The 18,313-nt window shown below is 40.1% G+C and overlaps 1 protein-coding gene across 2 annotated transcripts in view; it reads left to right on the top strand.

The window, feature by feature from the left end:
* Positions 1 to 18,313, top strand: part of LOC109991492 (capping protein, Arp2/3 and myosin-I linker protein 3) — a 46,328-nt gene that overhangs the window by 7,259 nt on the left and 20,756 nt on the right. For both annotated transcript variants that reach the window (XM_020643799.3, XM_020643798.3), the window contains exons 3-20: positions 4,052 to 4,102; positions 4,198 to 4,257; positions 5,020 to 5,141; positions 5,261 to 5,355; positions 5,611 to 5,681; positions 5,803 to 5,876; positions 5,960 to 6,035; positions 7,518 to 7,606; positions 7,841 to 7,935; positions 9,426 to 9,512; positions 10,046 to 10,155; positions 11,469 to 11,546; positions 11,652 to 11,728; positions 13,092 to 13,196; positions 13,331 to 13,400; positions 15,996 to 16,077; positions 16,227 to 16,323; positions 16,728 to 16,782. In XM_020643799.3, coding sequence (XP_020499455.1) covers positions 4,052 to 4,102; positions 4,198 to 4,257; positions 5,020 to 5,141; positions 5,261 to 5,355; positions 5,611 to 5,681; positions 5,803 to 5,876; positions 5,960 to 6,035; positions 7,518 to 7,606; positions 7,841 to 7,935; positions 9,426 to 9,512; positions 10,046 to 10,155; positions 11,469 to 11,546; positions 11,652 to 11,728; positions 13,092 to 13,196; positions 13,331 to 13,400; positions 15,996 to 16,077; positions 16,227 to 16,323; positions 16,728 to 16,782 — 1,494 coding nt within the window. The remainder of the gene's footprint in view (positions 1 to 4,051; positions 4,103 to 4,197; positions 4,258 to 5,019; positions 5,142 to 5,260; positions 5,356 to 5,610; positions 5,682 to 5,802; positions 5,877 to 5,959; positions 6,036 to 7,517; positions 7,607 to 7,840; positions 7,936 to 9,425; positions 9,513 to 10,045; positions 10,156 to 11,468; positions 11,547 to 11,651; positions 11,729 to 13,091; positions 13,197 to 13,330; positions 13,401 to 15,995; positions 16,078 to 16,226; positions 16,324 to 16,727; positions 16,783 to 18,313) is intronic.

The following is an 18,313-nucleotide window of genomic DNA, read 5'->3' as shown; positions in this document are numbered from 1 at the left end:
CTCTGTTGGGATTCTTGCAATAACACTTGTTTGCATCATTTGCTTTGTTAAAGTCCATTTGCCCCAAAGGATTACATTACAGCCTTTTCCCCAACTCCCAGTTTAAGCATTTTTTTTGGAAACAATGGCAAAACCTTTTGTACCTTAAAATCATTAAGACCATAAATAAGTATGAGTTCTTCTATAAGAAGACTGCAGAACAATCTGAATGGTCTGATGGTTTCAATGAAAGATGAATAAATAAAATGGACACAAAGAATGAAAGACTTTATATGTGATTTTTCACACTTAAATGTAATAGAAATGAAGTATATCCTCTGAAAATAACTCTGTGAGTCATGACTGTCTACAATGGGTGTAACACCCGAGTCCCACTGTCTGTGATGTTTTCAGAGTTTTCAGAGTCCTATCTTCACTTTGTTTACATCGCCGGGACGGCCGGCTGAGTCTTCCCCTCATGTATAAAAGTTGTTTAATTGAGGGACTAGAGAAAAGAAGAATAACATACTGTACTCACTGCTTAACTGTGTTTCTAGATCACGTTCATTTCAGGTAAATTTACATGCAGTGTGAAGATACGAGCATAATAAAGATCGCTAGCATTAGCATGCTAACACAACAATGCAGCGCAAGTTGTTTTGGTTTCATGCTGGTGCTCAAGGGCGACGTCTGCTGGATCAAAAAAATCAAATATAAAGCCTTTAAAGCAACAGTTCCATAAGACAGGATTAAACCGAAATAAATCAGTCAGCCTCCATTTACCCCAATCGTCGTCGTCTTCCTCAGTTAGTTCATTAGTTCACTGGATGGAAACATTTAATTTAATTTAAATCCTATGGAATCTAAATATGTCCTCATTTTAAGTCACCAAAATGATTCTAAGCAGCCTTTACTTTCTGTTTCAGGGCTCCAGGCTGATATATCAACCTGAGCAATTCCAAAACGTTTTGTACCTGTTGTAGCTAACATATTTAATCATACAGCACAGTTTTCAAAATATCTCTTTAAGTGTGTATAAAGAGAAAGGTTAGGGGAGAGGCTTTGATCCATTGACTGGCTCGATCCCTGCAGGTCACATGAATGTGTCTCTGTGACACTTTATCTAAAGTGTCTAATGAAACAAGGCGGACATTTCTGTCCTGTAGCTTCTCTCCTGTGTGATTATCCGCCACAAGAAGTGTGTTGCGTGTGTGTGTGTGTGTGTGTGTGTGTGTGTGTGTGTGTGTGTGGTCTCTCTTTGATGTGAGTACTCTCTCTCTCTCTGCTGCTGCATCAGCATGATTCACTCCTGTTTACTCTCCGCTCCCTCTCTTAACTACCACCCGTAACCCCGACTCATCACCGTAATGTGATACAATCTGCTCCTTTTAATCAACTCCTCCAGACACACAGAGACCCCCCCCCTCCCTCGCTCCTCTCACATGCACATTCTGAGTGACTTCATCTCCTCTCTTGCTGTGTAGGAGTAAGAGGCTGTCATCATGTTGCTTCAGAGAGGCCCGTGTCAAGCTCCTGTCTCCAAAATATGAAACAGTGGAGTGGGAGAGCTGTGATTTAATTACTGCTTCTCATTGGGGAGAGACACATGGATGGGAGAGGGGGGGTGTGAGCTGTCCTGGGGGAGGGTTTTAGCAGAGCCATCAGAGAGAATGGAGTAAATGATTGGGAGCGATGGAGCAGAAGAGGAGAAGGGAAAGAGCAGAGGGCAGGACTCAGGGGCTGGTGCAGAGCAGGGAAATGTCAGAGAGAGAGAGAGAGAGAGAGAGAGAGAGAGAGAGAGAGAGAGAGAGGGAGAGACAGAGAGGAAGAGAGAGAGAGAGAGAGAGAAAGAGAGAGAGGGGGAGAGACAGAGAGAGACAGAGAGAAAGAGAGAGAGAGAGAGAGAGAGAAAGAGAGACAGAGAGATGGAGAGAGAGAGAGAGAAAGAGAGAGAGAAAGACAATCTGACTTTTTCAGTATTGAAACTCATCAGCGTCAGAGTCAGCGACAGAATCAGATTTATCCCACAGCAGCATGACACAACTGTTTCCAAGCTGAGATTAAGCCGGCACAGAAATGCAGCGAGATGCACAAATAAGCTTAAAATGAAAGTCACGTCTAAATAAACTCCCATCAACTCTAAAAAAAAATAAAAAATCATCCCACACACACTTCAGACTGCAGACAGCAAATTAGCAGAGGAAGTGAAGCCAAAAAGATGCTCATACGCCATCCTGACCCAGCATGACCGGCTCTGGAACAGATCCCATCACTGCACTGCAAAAAATCAGCTCTGAGAAGTTACAACTACAAGGCACTGAAATGAGAAATACTGAGGGATTTAAAGGGGTCTGCCTTCAGGGGTTTCAGGGATTTATAAAAACCATAGGGACGTCCTTTATTGTGTTGCTGATGATCTTTTGTAGTTATTAAAGAGACATCAGGGTCATACTTACATACACATACATATATACATATATACATGTATATACGTACCAATAAATAAATAATAGTAATAATAATAAAACAAGATAAATAATGAGAACCGCCCTAATACAAATAGATTATAGAGTTGCAAAAGCTCAGCTCTAAAAAGAAGAAAAAATGGAATAAAGTTGAGAAAATGTTACATAAAATTAAATGATATACTATATCACGACTAATAAATATCAATTGCCATAGATGTGTTGTAATTAAATTTCTTCCATCCAGTATAGCTTTACTTTAAAAACTATGATTACTGTTTTGTGATGCAGTGGAAATGTTTCAAATCCAGTGTCTGCAAAAGTTAATCTCTCAAAAACAAGAAAATAAACCATAAAAACTGCTAAATTATTTCTAAAACGAGCAAAATTGTCCCCCTGTTAAAAAAGTAAAATGCCACTTGCCTCAATAATCATTTGTTCAATATGTTAGAAAGTGTTCCTTAATTTAACAACTATGAGCATCGTGGACTTGAAATAACGCTACATTACGCTACATGTCTCTTAGAAGACAGCCAGCATGAGGAGGTTAAAAAGAGGTACATCGGTCTTGATATGAATGTCACGAATGGTTGAAGAAACAAAGGAGGTGGACCCAATTGCAGATACAAAGAAAACTAGATATATTAAACAAAAAGCCAAAGGCAAATAAAAACTTACTAATTCAAAAATGTTCAACAAAAATTCAGAAGGGGAAACCAAGGAGCCACAAGCACTAAAGCCATGAAACACTAAAGACTAACTTAGAAAACACCATCAGGGAAGAATGAGAACTAAAAACAAGAAAATGTAAACTCTGAAAATCTACACAATAAGAAACCAAATCATGACAATGAATAAAGGAAATATAAATACTTGTCCTATAGTTTTCTAAATTTGAGCGAGCAGTGCTATTTTCATTGTTGCCAATGCTGTAAACTACATGAATGGAATTCACAGATTAAATCAGGTTTTTATCCAAAAATAAATTAAAGCACCTTTAGCCTAAGACGGTACGGATTTCAAAATAAAAGTCAAACTAAACCTGTTTTAAAATGAAAAGGAATGGTTTAAAAACATGCAATTAAAAGATGTAACTAAATGCATTTAACTATTGAAACTGACTCTGATTTCAATTAATCATGATTAAAAAAAGATGTAATGGTTTGTCAGCCCTACTCGAAATACAAAAAACACACACGGCCTTGATTTAAGATATTTCTGCTGACTAAGATTTAACTCTTTGCGATGTGCAGGAAACATAATGAACTGCTGAAAACAGTAATTCCCTTTTAGTTTTAGTTGAATGACTAAACTCCACAGCATGATTCAGATGAAGTAAAAGGTGTCACAGCAGATCTGATGTTAGTGAAATAAAATCTGGTGTTTGTGTGATCAAATTGTTGCAACATGCCGTTATTTCCCAGCATGCATCACATGAGGTTTATAGAGATACAGAGGGCTTTTAGCTCGATCAATATATGAATATATAGAAAAGAGCTGCTCATTTAAACTATCTTTATTAACACGGGAACTCAAGGGACTCTTTTCTCCTGAGTGGTGAACTTTTCAGAAATCTTCATCCAATCTGCTCTGCTTCTTTTCTTCAGGTCCTCACGACATGGCGTCTCTATTTCCTGCCTCCAAAGATCCCCGCCAAGGTACCTCCTCGCCTGCTCGCTCTCCTTGACAGTCTGAAGATTTTCTTTTCTTTTCTGAAAGTCTTTACTGTTTCAAATATCTCTGCGTCTTACAGGTAGAATCTACCTTCAACTTCTTGGAGATTCGAGCTTTGAATTCTCACCCCGAGCACCAGGTGAGTTTGAACTCTGTGCTCTCAGCTCCTCTGTCACCACTCCATGATTATATTTCTGATCTTTTTTATGGAGCTGTTACATCACGTTAACCTTCAAAGAATGACAAGATGCATTCAAAGCATTTATAAAAAAAAACTACAGAGACAGACGATGCTTTTTTAAAGGCTTTATATGCGATTTTTTGATCCAGTAGATGTCACCCTTGAGCACCAGCATGAAACCAAAACAACTCTCTCTGCATTGTTGTGTTAGCATGCTAATGCTAGCGATCTTTATTATGCTCATATCTTCACACTGCTTGTAAATTTACCTGAAATGAGCGTGATCTAGAAACACAGTTAAGCAGTGAGTACAGTATGTTATTCTTCTTTTCTCTAGTCCCTCAATTAAACAACTTTTATACACGAGGGGAGGAGTCAGTCGGCCGTCCTGGCGATGTAAACACAGTGAAGATAGGACTCTGAAAACTCGGGTGTTACACCCATTGTAGACAGTCATGACTCAGAGTTATTTTCAGAGGATATACTTCATTTCTATTATATTTAAGTGTGAAAAATCACATATTAAGCCTTTGATTTATCTTCCGTTTATGGTAGAAAATAAACCAGAAAGCAGGGGAGGATTTAGGGCGGGGCTACATATGTTGTTAGCCTCTGTTCATGGGGCGCAGGACATGGCTACTTGGCTATCTGGCCCCCCAGAAAGGATTTGAGTTTTAGCATAAGATTCCCTCAGTCCTTTATGTTTCTGTTTCCGTTCAGGTCGTCATCGACACAGACAAATCTAGCCACTCTCTGAGGTTCGAGTCCCGCGAACAGCTCAACAATGTGGTCAGCCACATTAACTTTGCCCTGTCCCGAATATTCAACAACTCTATTTTTGCGTAAGTGTCACCTTCTCACTTGAAATAAATCTTGTGTGTGTGTGTGTGTGTGCAGATAGAATGAGTGTGAGAAGATAAATGGTGCCTCACAGTCACTGTGCTGCTTTTCATGTCCTCAGCCCCTCCATCTGTCATTCAGACAGCGACCTTTCTGAGGGCAGCAGGAAGTACTCACCCAGCTCCGAGACATCAGTGGAGACGCAGAGAGCCTGTGGTAAGAGACACGCTATCATCAAACATGCACACACACACACGCTCAGACACACTCACAGACACATGCAAAGTATTTGGCTGCCTCTGAGGAAGTTGGCTCACTCACTCTCCCAGATGTTCTTTTTAAAGTCTTCTGTCAGAAATATAAAAGATTGATAATTTAGACAAATGTTTCTGTTTGCTCTCTTTTTCTCTCCCGTTTCCCGCTGAAGGAAGCAGCTGTTCACATAATCTCTTTGTTTTTTTTGTCTCTCAGGAGGCTTCTCGGAGACGTACTCGGCTCTGTGCGACTACAACGGCATCAGCTGCAAGGAGGAGGTGCAGTGGGTAAGAGCTGTGCGACTGTGTGTGTGTGTGTGTGTGTGTCGCCCAGTGTTACACACAGCTCTTTGCAAATGAGGGGGTTATATTCTGCAGCATAGAGGCTCATGGGTAATGTTGCTCCTAGGATGTGGACACCATCTATCACTCCCAGGACAGCCGAGAGTTTAACCTGCTGGACTTCAGCCACCTGGAGAGCAGGTAGAGTGGAGAGCAGCGGGGTTCACTTTTTTCTCTCTCTGCGTTGTGTTTCCTTGTTTTACCTCAGAGTTCATCTCTTTCAGGGATTTGGCCGTGATTGTTGCATCAATGGCGTACAACACCTGGTTCACCAAACTGTACTGCAAAGACCTGCGCATTGTGAGTCAACAATGATTCAATACAGTATTCTAATCACAGGGATGCATTTGAAGCTATATACCTGTGCAAATAAAAATTAAGAAAGTTGTGGAATTCACAAAGCACAGGTAATGTTTAAATAATTGTGATTAGTCGCCTCATTTCAGTAGTTAATGGCAATGTATCAGACTTTTAACCATATGTTTGAAATTCTATTATTTAGTATTTCAAAGCTGTTTTTTGTTTTGATTTTATTTTGTTCTTTGTGCAGTCAGAAGCAAAGGTTATTTCTTCTTTCCTGCAAGGTCCTGTTGTGAAGGATGAAGTCTGGCATGTAGACTACATTTGTCTCATCGCCGACAGCGTTTACAGCTAGCGTTAACGTTAAAGTGATGGAAGCACTGTGAAATCCTGCACTGTGTGGCAATTAGTAAAGATGAGCAGTCAAAAACCGGAGTACCATGGACACCTCCCACATCATGACAGTCACAGGATCAGCACCTTAACAGCGACCACGAATTAATAGTTTTTTCATGTTACAACTAGTGGACAAGATTCATTCTGCATTAGAAAAGAAAGAGCTTTCGTGTGGTATTTTTCTCTCTAAAGCATTCGATGCTGTAAATCATTACATTTTACAAGCTAAATTATATAGATATGGATTTAATGGAAATGTCCTGAAGTGGCTCAGTTATTATGTATATAACAGACAGCAGTATGTCAACATAAATGGTGTAGAGTCTGAGAGAACTATGATACAGTGTGGGGTCCCACAAGGGTCCATTTTAGGACCGTTACTGTTTCTCATATACATTAACGATCTTGCAACAGTATCAAACACAATATGCCCGTTATTATTTGCAGATGATACTAATTTACTTGTCTCCAATCAAAATCTGTCAGAACTCATGAGTGAAGTAAATAATGGCCTTCTTGCATATTAAAAAATGGTTTAAAACAAATAAATTGGCATTAAATGTGAAAAAATATAACTTCATGATAATTTGCTGGAAAAATGAAATATAACTCTGAAATGGTGAAATTGTATATAAATGATGATTAAAGGACTAAATTAACATCAACAAGATTCTTAGGGATCTTAATTGATGAGAAACTTACATGGAAAGATCACATCAGCTTTGTCTGTAGTAAGGTTACAAAAACTCAAACTGTTGTTTTATACTAGTACGATCAACTCCATAAAACACAAGCATGAGAGAGGGACAGAAGTCACAACACACCTGAAAACGTGCCCCTTATCTTCCCAGTTCTATACCTTTTTGGAGACAGAATTCAGAGTAGCAAATGTGGAGGTGAGGTCAGAAGGAAGACAAGAGCAAACAGCACGTTTTCTGCTTGAATACATAAGATCATCAACTCAAAATGATATGTGAGTTGAACCTTGAGATGGGAGAGAGCAGCAAGTGATGCACACTTTATAGAGATATCAGCGTTGTAATCCATTCTTAGTGAGATGGCACTAAAATGTGTCTTTTTCCTCAGGGGTCAGAGGTCACAGAACAGGTCCTGCACACGGTCAGCAAGTCGTCCAGTCTGGAGGAGATCACTCTGGAGAACGCAGGGTTAAAATCGTGAGTCTGCATCTCTCTTGTTTATTTATTCAATGTCTATGAAGGTGTATGTTTAACTTTTAATCAGTTTACTGTTCAAAAAGAGTTCTGCTATGCCCCTGGAAAACTAAATAATTGCTGGTTAACTTCAAAACATTTTGTCCACCAGAAGAAAGAAATGAATCTTTTAAAGAGTGTTTGTCATCAGAGGTCTGATTCCTCACACTAAGTCATGACTGTGGATTCACTTCACAGAGATTTCCCTCAGAAGATGTCAGCTGCTCTCTCAGAGAATCCAGCATCTGTCATCCACTCGCTCAACCTCGCCCACAACTCACTGGACAACCAGGGTACATTTAAACTTTTCTGCTTAAATGATCCTCTCTGTCACAATACTTCTGTATTTCATTGTTCAAGGCCTGTATTCATTTACACACAGCACATTTACACAATCATAGAAGAGCTGTTTCACTGCGGTGTTGTGCGGGTTTACAGTTAAAAAGAGCGAGTTTAAAGAGAGAGAGAACACTGCAGTGTGTGTGTGCATGTCTGAGTGTGTGTGTGTATGTGGAGCTCCTGCTCTTTTTCTCCACGTCATGCTTCCATAACACTGTAGACTGGGACGCCAATATTAAACCATTGCAGAATCAGTTTTGTACGAAGAAGTAAAGATGGGCGGAGCTTCATTATGGAATCGCACTCTGAATTTTTTGTTTTTTGTTTTTTGATTTACTTCCTTTGTATTTACTTGTATTTGTTTTGAGCCGCTCTTCATTAGAGCCTCCAATGCTTTCATCTTCATCGTTCACCCCCTGATAGCTCCTAGAATTGACCGGATGCTTCAACTGTCCTTTTTAAATTCGTTTGCTGATTCGACTGATGCTCAGATTTGTTTTTTTTCAGGCTCACAAAGTTGCATAAAAATGTGAGATTATTCCCGCTGGACTCTGTACTGTTCTGCTCATAAATCTTCAAATATTCATTGGAACTGATGTCTCCAGCATTTCTTGTAGCTGCATTGTTCTGGATTTCTAGCAGAGTTATTCTTGTTGTATTCATGCCGTATGTTGAACTCCAGCGTCAGCTGCAGACAAACACAGCGCTCGGTAACTCCTGTTGCTCTCTCAGCGTGAGAGTAGTTCACACTGTTCTCGTTCATGAGTTGCAATTTGATTTATTCATTTCGCCACTCATGCTTATTATTGGCTAAAGGAAGAACTCCTCCAGAATACTTTCACAGGAAGACATTTTTATTTCTTTCAACTTGTACTTTTCATTGGTCATTAAGACGCATAATATTTAAAAGAACTCACGGATACAATCCATCAATTTGTATCGCTAAAGAAGCTCCAAGGTCATTTGAAACTGATAAAATTGTTATATTTATTTTCCACTTTTTTTTTCTTTTTTTTTACTTTTATTCATGCGTGCATACACACACTCACATAATAAAAAAAGAGATACAAACAAGAGGAGAACTGTGGTATGATACAGCTTTGCAAGCAGATTTAGACAAAAACGAACAAACAAACAAAACAAAAGGAAAAGGGTCAGTAAATAATGAATGAATGAATTAGAAAGAGGGACAAAATAAGTGAATGAGCAAACAGGACAAAGAAAAACAGTATAGTAACAAATAAAAATTATAAAAAATATTTTCCACTTCTGTCATTTTAATGTTCCCTCAGTTCAGCCGGTGCTTCAGGGTTTGACTGAGGAGCTGATGCGAGATTAAAAGTATTAACTGTAAAGGTTGCAACTAAACAGGAAATGAAACGTCTGGAGAGGTGAAAGAAGTCATACTGAATACAACCCCCACCTCTTTTTGTATGTGCTGCAGGTGTTTCAAATTTAATCCAGCAGGTGTGTCGCCTCAGCAAAGGGCTCCGTCTGCTCAACCTCTCCAAGACCTCCCTCACCTCCAAAGGTTTGTCGCCCTCTGTTTACTCCACTTAATGTAATATTGATCAAATGTGAGTGTAGGTTGCAGGACTCCTAACACTGCTGCAAGAAGGAGATCAGGTCAAGAAAGTAAAAAAGAAACAGGTAGAACAGTTAGTGAAAGCTGCAGATCTCAGTGTTTGTGTGAGATTACAGGTCAGGGAATATAAAACCTCCAAAGCCTCCAGATGATTCTCCCTCCTGAAGAGCCGTGTTTCATGTTTGGCCCTGCTACGACTCCATATTGACTCACTGTGTGATGTGCTGTGCAGCCCCGCAGGCAGCCGGCCTCCTGTTTCTGTCTCCTCTCCCCGAACACCCGGAGGAGAATTTAAATATTACATCGAAGCTGTGTTTCAAATCACATCCACAGATACACCTGCTGCTGCATGTGTGCATGAATAATGTGAGGAAACAAAATGTTTAGAGCATCTTTTAATATTGTACACCGTCCTCCTCTCTCTCTGTCTGTCTCTCTCTCTCTCTCTCTCTCTCTCTCTCTCTCTCTCTCTCGCTCAGGTGTGGTGTCTCTCTCTCAGGCTCTGTGCTCCACAGATGAATACTCCAACTCTCTGCTGCACCTGGACCTGAGCAAGAACCCCGGGGTGCTCTCAGGGGAGGACGCCTCGGTCAGACCCAAACTAAAGCACACAATGCTCCATTTATAGGCAACTCTGCTAGCTTTAAGGGAAATCCTTTTTTAACCAGTACCCTGTTTTTTAACACATTTAGGAGGTAAAGGACCAACTAGAACAAAATGTTTTTTAGTTGTTCCTGCAGATTGCTTCAATTTAGTTGACAGTATGTGAAATGTTGACCTTTAGACCTTTAGACCCCCAGCGATAAAAGCAGGGATTTCATCTCACAGAACAACAGGAGTTCATGGTCTGCCACTGCTGCAATAAGTTTTGTTTTTGTAATTTTGTGTTAAAACTTTTTTTTTTGTTCCACACATTCACATCACAACACAAAAAACTGATGGTGATGTAGCCATAGTCAAATAACTCCCATGTTCTGTGAGTCTTTGTCACTGACAGGCTCAGATTGTAATTCTGTGTTATAATGTGGATGTTGGGGTTTGAGATGGTTTATTTGGATCCAGCATAACATTTTATAACACAAAATTACAAAAATAAAATAAGACACAACAAAACTTATCGCAGCAATCAATGGCCGACCAGCAACTCCTGTGTTCTGTGAGGAAGGGGCGTGTCCAGACCTTTATGTGTGGTGTGGCCCAACTGGGGCACTGACTTGTGCAGGACTGGAGTTTGTGTGCACCCAGCTGAATGAACGGCATTTATTTGTTTAAATAGCACAAGAAAATGGCTTTGAAGAATCTTAATTCTTTAAGGTCTCAAAAAAAGATGTACGTCCAAAGTCACAATTAAATCTGCAAACAAACATCTGAACACTGAAAACACACAGCACAACGCCTGAGTGGTGGATTTCAATTTAAGAAGCCAATAATAGTTTATGATTTTGGGGTCGCACCTGGGGTGGCCAACATGATTTCAAGAGGGGGGACACATGCCACCCCTGGCCAACCCTCTGGACACGCCCCTGCTGCGAGGCCATATCCCTGTTTTTTGTTAATGGAGTCTGCTGCAGAGATCAATGTTATCTGTTTCTTATTAAATAGACCAGGAGGTCTATCTCAGCAGGGAACCATTCTGTAATGTTGTAAGACTCCTACAAGAACAACCTGAGCCTGTCACAGACTAAAATGACACATTTTTGTTGACACACTTTGATGTTTTGCATTTAAAACTTTGCAGAAATGACAGCTTGTGCATTTAACTGGACCAATTTCAAATCTTTTTCATTTAAAAAACCTGACCTAAAATATGCCAACACTGGTCACTTTAACAAAACAAGACCAAGTTCTTCTTTATTATGATATCTCTTGTTCTTTCTCGCTGTCTTTTTTTTGTGTTTGCAGAACTTGTATCTGTTCCTGTCTCAGCCGAACTGCCTGGTCCATTTGGATCTGTCGGGCACAGACTGCTGTGTGGACTCTGTGAGTATTTCATGGTCAAAGATGATCAAATGTTAATGTGTAACTCAACATAAATCATTTTTCTCTCTGCTCAGATTAACCTTCTCCACCCTGTGTCTCATGCAGCTATTTGGGGCTCTTCTGAGGGGGTGTTGCGCTGATCTTTCCTTTCTGAATCTTTCCAAAAATTCCTTCTCCCACAGGTTAGTCATGACTTTAAGATTAGCAACACATTAAATGCAGCAGCAGGTCCAAATCATCAGATCCTTAATCCACCTTAAAAACCTCCTCCCTGTCTCTATCTCCTTCTTCCATTCCGTCACTGCCTCCATCTTTGACTTGATGTGGAATGAGCTTTGTGGGGATCTTTGTGTTTCCTCTCTGAGGGTATGTCTGCTGCCGTTTAAAACCAGAACTCAGTCTGCATAGATAAGATTCATGAATATTTAAGCAGAGTTATCTTTCATTTGACCCGGCTCACTCCCTCTTCTTCCTTCAAAGCAATATTAACTCTGCTTCTCATTCTGTGTCAGTAATCTGGCTCATATTTACCCAGCGTGTGTCAGTGGTGTGTGGCAGCTCCTCTCCCCATCCCTCACTGTAGCTCTCTGTCTGTTTCTCTTTCTGAATAATGTTTTAGATTTCTCAATATAACCAAAACACCTCGGACATCAGCAACAACACCAAAAAGACTGTTAAGCTGTTTTCACATATGAACATTTCTTAGATCATTTCAGGAGGACTGCTCCTGAAATCCTCCTGATCTGGTTGTTCACCCATGCACTCCGTAGAAGGGACTATTCCTTGGAGGGGGGGGGGGGGGTACTCAGGAGGCAAGATGGATGTAAAAAGAATGACATGGAATTGGCAAACGAAGCAACAGGGCAGCTATACGGCGCAATAATGAAAAAAATGTCTTAATATCAATGCTACCTGTTGTTCACAGAATCACAGTATGGTATTAAAAAACATTACGTGGTGCAGACAGTATATGCAATCTATGGTCATGCACCGATCGCAGTGAATACACTCCCCCCCCCCAAAATCGCTGGAGGGGAATTCTCCTGATTATATCCTGCTGCATTCTCACTTCAATTCACTCTGACTTTGTGCAGAAAAAATACTTAGGGTTGCTGGCAGGAGAAACTCTGGATAAAAAAACGTCAGCGTTAGCGTTCACACATGCAGCTTACCCTGAAAACATCAGGAGTTTTATTTTAGGAGTGTTATGGAAGTGAATGAAAACAAAACATCTTTTAGTTTATTTTAAAATGTAATATTATTCAAAATGAAATCCTTCCTCTTTTAATTCTGTTTTAATGAAAGTGGCTTAAATCGCTACAAAGTGTCCACTGATTATAAATTTCATGGATTCAACCCGTTTCAAATTAATAAACTGTTTTAATACAGTTTTATCTGAGTTACTCTGCTGTCCAAACGAATGTAGCTCAAATGTTTGTAAGAAACTTCTGGGCTGCATATATCTGTGAAATGTTTCATGAGACAAAGCCAATTTGTCTTACAGATTAAGAAGAGCTCACCTCTCTTTCATCTTTTGTCTGTTAGGAAAGTGAAGGACACGCTGCCTCTGTTCCGTCAGTTCTTCAGCTCGGCCTTCAGCCTCAGCTATGTCAGCCTGGCCTCGATGAAGCTGCCCCCCGATGTTCTGAGGTACTCACCGTGTCACCTCCTATTACCCTACACAATCTGCCCCCTTTCATCCTCTCTCTCCTCTCCAATAAATGCAGATTTAAATCACACGGATATCATCTTTTACTCCCCTCTTTTTTACCCCGTCTCCACAGGGCTCTGCTCACGGGGTTAACCTCCAACCCTCACATCAACGACCTTCATCTGGACATCAGCGGCTGTGAGGTAACACTTCCTTTCTCCACCAGTTAGAAACGCTCAGGTCAGTGGCGGTTCTAGACCACTTTTACTAAGGGGGCCAAACTGGGGCCAGTTGTTTTGTCAGAGGGGAACATTAAACCCAGGGGGAAAATAGACAAAGACGATCGCTTTAAAAAATATATATGTATTATGCCAAATAATAACGCACATCATTAAATACCACAATATGAAATACCATGATTTATATTTGTTTCAGTAACAGAATTTAATAGATTGTGAGTCTGGTTGTTGGATCAAATACTAGGGGGGTTCTTCCTTTTGGAGGGGTGGCCACAGGGGGGGGCAAGCTCAGTGTTACAGGGGCACTGGCCCCTGTTGATCCCTGTTGGCCCCTGTTGGTCCCTGTTGGCCCCTGTTGGCCCCTGTTGGTCCCTGTTGGTCCCTGTTGGCCCCTGTTAGCCCCTGTTGGCCCCTGCCTAGAACCACCCATGGCTCAGGTTGAAGGGCTAGTTTTTCTGTCCTCATCCAGAGTCTCAGGCTGCATTTCCAGGACTCGTAGTGAAAGTAGGTCTTCTTCATGGCCTGGTCTGCTTTACCTTGAGGGTCCTTAACCTGCAGAGATTCTGACTATTAGTCTGCTGGAGTTTGAAAATTCACATCAGTTTTACACAGTTTTTCATGACATTTTAACAAATAAATGGACGGATATTATCTTAAGGTGATATATGTCTCCGGGGAATGATGGATAATTTCACTGTGATTCTGCTTAAGCCTGCGTTTCGCGATATCTGCCTTCCAGCTTCCATGTGCCTTATTCTTTACTGTCAAATTCACAACTACATAACTATTTCTTATTTATTTTTAACACCACTCTGTTAACCGCTTATAACAATTGTTTATGACCTATTTGTCATGCTTTAAATAGAACCACTTGTATGTGTGTGTTTCTGTTGTTTTTGTGTCTAGCTGTATGTGCACTGATGCTCTTTTACACAAATGAAGTTCCTAACGGATAAATAAAGTTATTAGAATTGAATTTGAATTGAAATTCATAACTTGAGTGAACGTGTGTTCAGATGAAAAGAGAAGCCAAATGATCCCCTCCATATGCAAAAATAAACGCTGTCATTTCTGGGTGAATTAAATCCCTCAGAGGAGCGCCCGTTCATCTGTTTCTGGTGAGGCTCAGTTTAACTGTTAATAGTAAATTACACAGAGGCTTCCCTCTGGATTACTTCAGGGGTATGAACCTGAAAAAGAAACAGATTTTATTTTTATTTTACTCACATTCACAGGTCTGAAGTTTGTTTAACTAACAACATGAAGCAGGTATGTAAAAAGTCAAAAGTCACTCTTTGTCAGGTCCTCCTCAAGACGAGAAGAAAACAACTTTTGTTTGTTGAATGGAGGTCGGCTTGATCATTTGTGATGTATTCAAGGAAGTCAGGAAATCTGAATGCTGATGTTCATGACAGCATGATGCAGATTTGTGGCTCGGAATTAAATGTTTGATCGATAACAGATTGTTAGCTGTTCCTACATTAAGATTTCATGCTTATTTATTTATTTATTTATTTATTCATTCACTAAACAACATTTGTTTTTGTACCATAGACACTTTTTACTTCCCTACTCTCAATCTTACACAAACATATTTCTCTTGTTTATAACTACCAATATATATTTATATAAGTGAACAGAATTTTATTTTTAACGCTCCTGTACAGGACTGCTGCTGATAAAGTTTTGTTGTGTTATTTTATACAATGACTATTAAGAGTCTATCCTATCTATATCAGTTTATAGAGAAAAATAAATCGTCATGAGATAAGTGCTGAGATATCATTATGATGGATTTTTTGTTTCAGTTCAAGTTAAAAGAAAGTCATATGAGAAAAGTCTCTGTGATACGAGTGTCACTGTCGCAGCTCACCTGATTACCTCACTGAAAATGTTTTAAGAAAAATACTTTAACCTTTTTGTTACATGTGTATTCTGCAGTCGTTCATTTGATGTTGATGAAGTTTATTTGACCTCAAACTTCCAGCTGAATATTTCATCCTGGCCGTTTTAGAATTATTCTGATCATTTATTTCAGCTAATTAAACCTTACTGTAACGGCACTAAAGTTGTGCAACATTTGTTCAAAGCATAAAAAAGATTTTGATTATGACTATTTTGTACTTTCTGTTGGATTTACTCACCGATGCAGTCATGTTCAGTCAGCATTTTAATGTTTCAGCTCATCAAGATGGATATAGACTTAATTACTTATACATTAACTTGTAACTGTAGTTAAAATGAAGATGTATGAATAACAATATTATTCTTTAAAGGGAACTAAAGGATTGGTCTGGGTTCCTCTAACACTGTTTGAGTAAACTGACTCAATGATATCAAACTTCCAGTGCCTGTTTATGTGTCCCAGGAGTTATCCAGTTTGTCATAATATTTATTTATTTCAAAGAAAGCTAACACTGAGCAGAGCGGCGGCAGAGCTCAGCATCAGATTGCTTCAATAAATCTGCCTCACTGTGGAAAAAATAGAACAAATCCCCAAAGACTGAACTGACTCAGATTAACTCTGTTTGTTTTTCCTGTCTCTCTTTGTGTCTCCAGCTGAGGTCTGCAGGAGCTGCTGTGATCCAGGAAATCTTCCCCAGAGTCTCCTCCATCGGCACGCTGGATATCTCCGACAACGGTATGCTGCAGCTCGTATCTCTGTGACCTTCACTCTCCTGTCCTCAGGCAACGCCAGGGCCTGGCTAATCAACCCAGCCGTGTCACATGTATATCTGTATAATGTGTGTGTGTGTGTGTGTGTGTGTGTGTGTGTGTGTGTGTTTACAGGGCTGGATGCAGACCTTCTCACAGTCCTGCCAGCGCTCTCCAGACATCCATCGCTCAAACACCTTCATCTGGGCAAAAACTTCAACATCAAAAACAGGTGCTGCGGGTGCTGCAAGTCACGCTTTACTGCACTTATTAATGTGTGTGTGTGTGTCTGTGTGTGTTTGCGTGTGTGTGTGTGTGTGCGTGCGTGCGTGCGTGTGTGTGTGTGTGTGTGCGTGTGTGTGTGTGTGCGTGCGTGTGTGTGTGTGCGTGCGTGTGTGCGTGTGTGTGTGTGTGTGTGCGTGTGTGTGTGCGTGTGTGCGTGCGTGTGTGTGTGTGCGTGCGTGCGTGCGTGCGTGTGTGCGTGCGTGTGTGCGTGTGCGTGTGTGTGTGTGTGTGTGTGTGCCAGCTTGTGTTTGCGTGCATGTGATTGTGCTTCCGCTGCTCCTCGCTGGCAGCAGGAAATGACTCGCTCTGGCTCATCGGGCCCGGCTCTGTGTGTGTTTTGTGTGTCTGCAGGGTTCTGGATGAAGTCCTGCAGAAGCTGGTGCAGCTAATACAAGAGGAGGAGTGTGTGAGTCACTCAAACACACACTTTAACATGCTTACTTAGCATTTTGCAGACTCTGGGTCTATGCAACATAACAAATCATCAAATAGACAATTGAACACATTGAAAAACAATTGATCAGACACAGAAAAGTTCACAGATTCCAGTTTCATTATGATCATTGTGGATCTTTTAAGTTTGCATTAGAAATCATCCCACAGTATGTTAGTTTGTAAATTATTATTGTGTTGTCATCATTTTGAGTTTTTTCCAATGCTCTACATACGATGACCGAAAAGAGGCAATCACACTGCAACTGGCTGCTAAATAGAATAGAATAAAATAGAATAGATGTTTATTGCCATTTGCACAGGTACAGGACAGTACAGGTACATTGGAATTTCTCCCTGAGTCAGCTTCTACAAAAAAGTTAAAATTATATACAAAATAGAATAGTATTATAAGAAAGAAAAAGAGTAGAAAAGTACAAATAAAAAATAGAATAATAAATAAGTTTTAGTAACTAAGTAAATTAAAATAAACTGTACAGAAGCTATACACTGTATTAAAGCAAAGATATAATACAAAAAATAACAAAGGGGAACACTGTACAATGAAATGAAAATAGAAATAAGTTTTCTTGTCTCTACTTTCTACATCTCTTATTGCACCTGAGGTTAAAGGTTTATGTATTTGTTAGGTAAAAATGGACACATGCAAAAGTCCTAAACAAATGAAACAAACTGATTTGGGCTGAAAAAAAGACAATACAATAAACAATGCATAAAAAGCACACAAACTCAGAGAACAGCTGCTAAAATAAAGGCTACTGTATGCACTCATTTCTACATCGTTTCTGAATTTGCAGCGTTTCTCTTAATGTAAATCATTATGCTGGTTGCAGTGCGATGGCCCTTGGCCGCCCCCATAGCTTCATATCCCTTAAATCTGTACAACTTAGTGAATAGGTTATGAACAGAATTCAACCAGGATGAATGAAAATAGATGCATCATGAGCGTGATGACAAAAAGACTGAAGCCTATAGGTTCTCTGCTGCACAGGAAGCTCCAGCTGTTGATTTTGATTTCCGAACAGTTGAGGATCATTTGAACTCTACTCGTGCAGCCACTCTAGTCAAGTTTTTATATTTGTACTTCTTTCAAGACCAAAAATAAAATGACAGTATCATCGAATGTTGAACAAAAAGTCATTTATATTTGTGCATTATGTACGAGCATCAACATGTCACTGTAGCATTAAATATTACTGCTGTGTTTCACCCTGACAGGAACAGTGAGTGTATCACAGCAGCACACGTTCTGTGAATCATTTATACAAACAGCATGTGAAGTCACATCACCCCCCCCCCACGGCCCCTCTCCTCCTGCCAACGCTCTGTTTTACTCATGTTACTTATTTATTATCACTATTTTTCAACACACATGTCCCTCTTCTTCCTCTCACTCCTCTTCCTCTTCTTCCTCCTCCTCTCCCTCCTCTTCCTCTTCCTCCTCCTCTTCCTCTCCCTCCTCTTCCTCCTCCTCTTCCTCTCCC

This window comes from Labrus bergylta, chromosome 6 (assembly GCF_963930695.1).
Source record: "Labrus bergylta chromosome 6, fLabBer1.1, whole genome shotgun sequence".
Taxonomy (NCBI): Eukaryota; Metazoa; Chordata; class Actinopteri; order Labriformes; family Labridae; genus Labrus; species Labrus bergylta.
The sequence above is the reverse complement of the archived record's forward strand: the minus strand, read 5'-3'. Positions and strand labels throughout refer to the sequence as shown.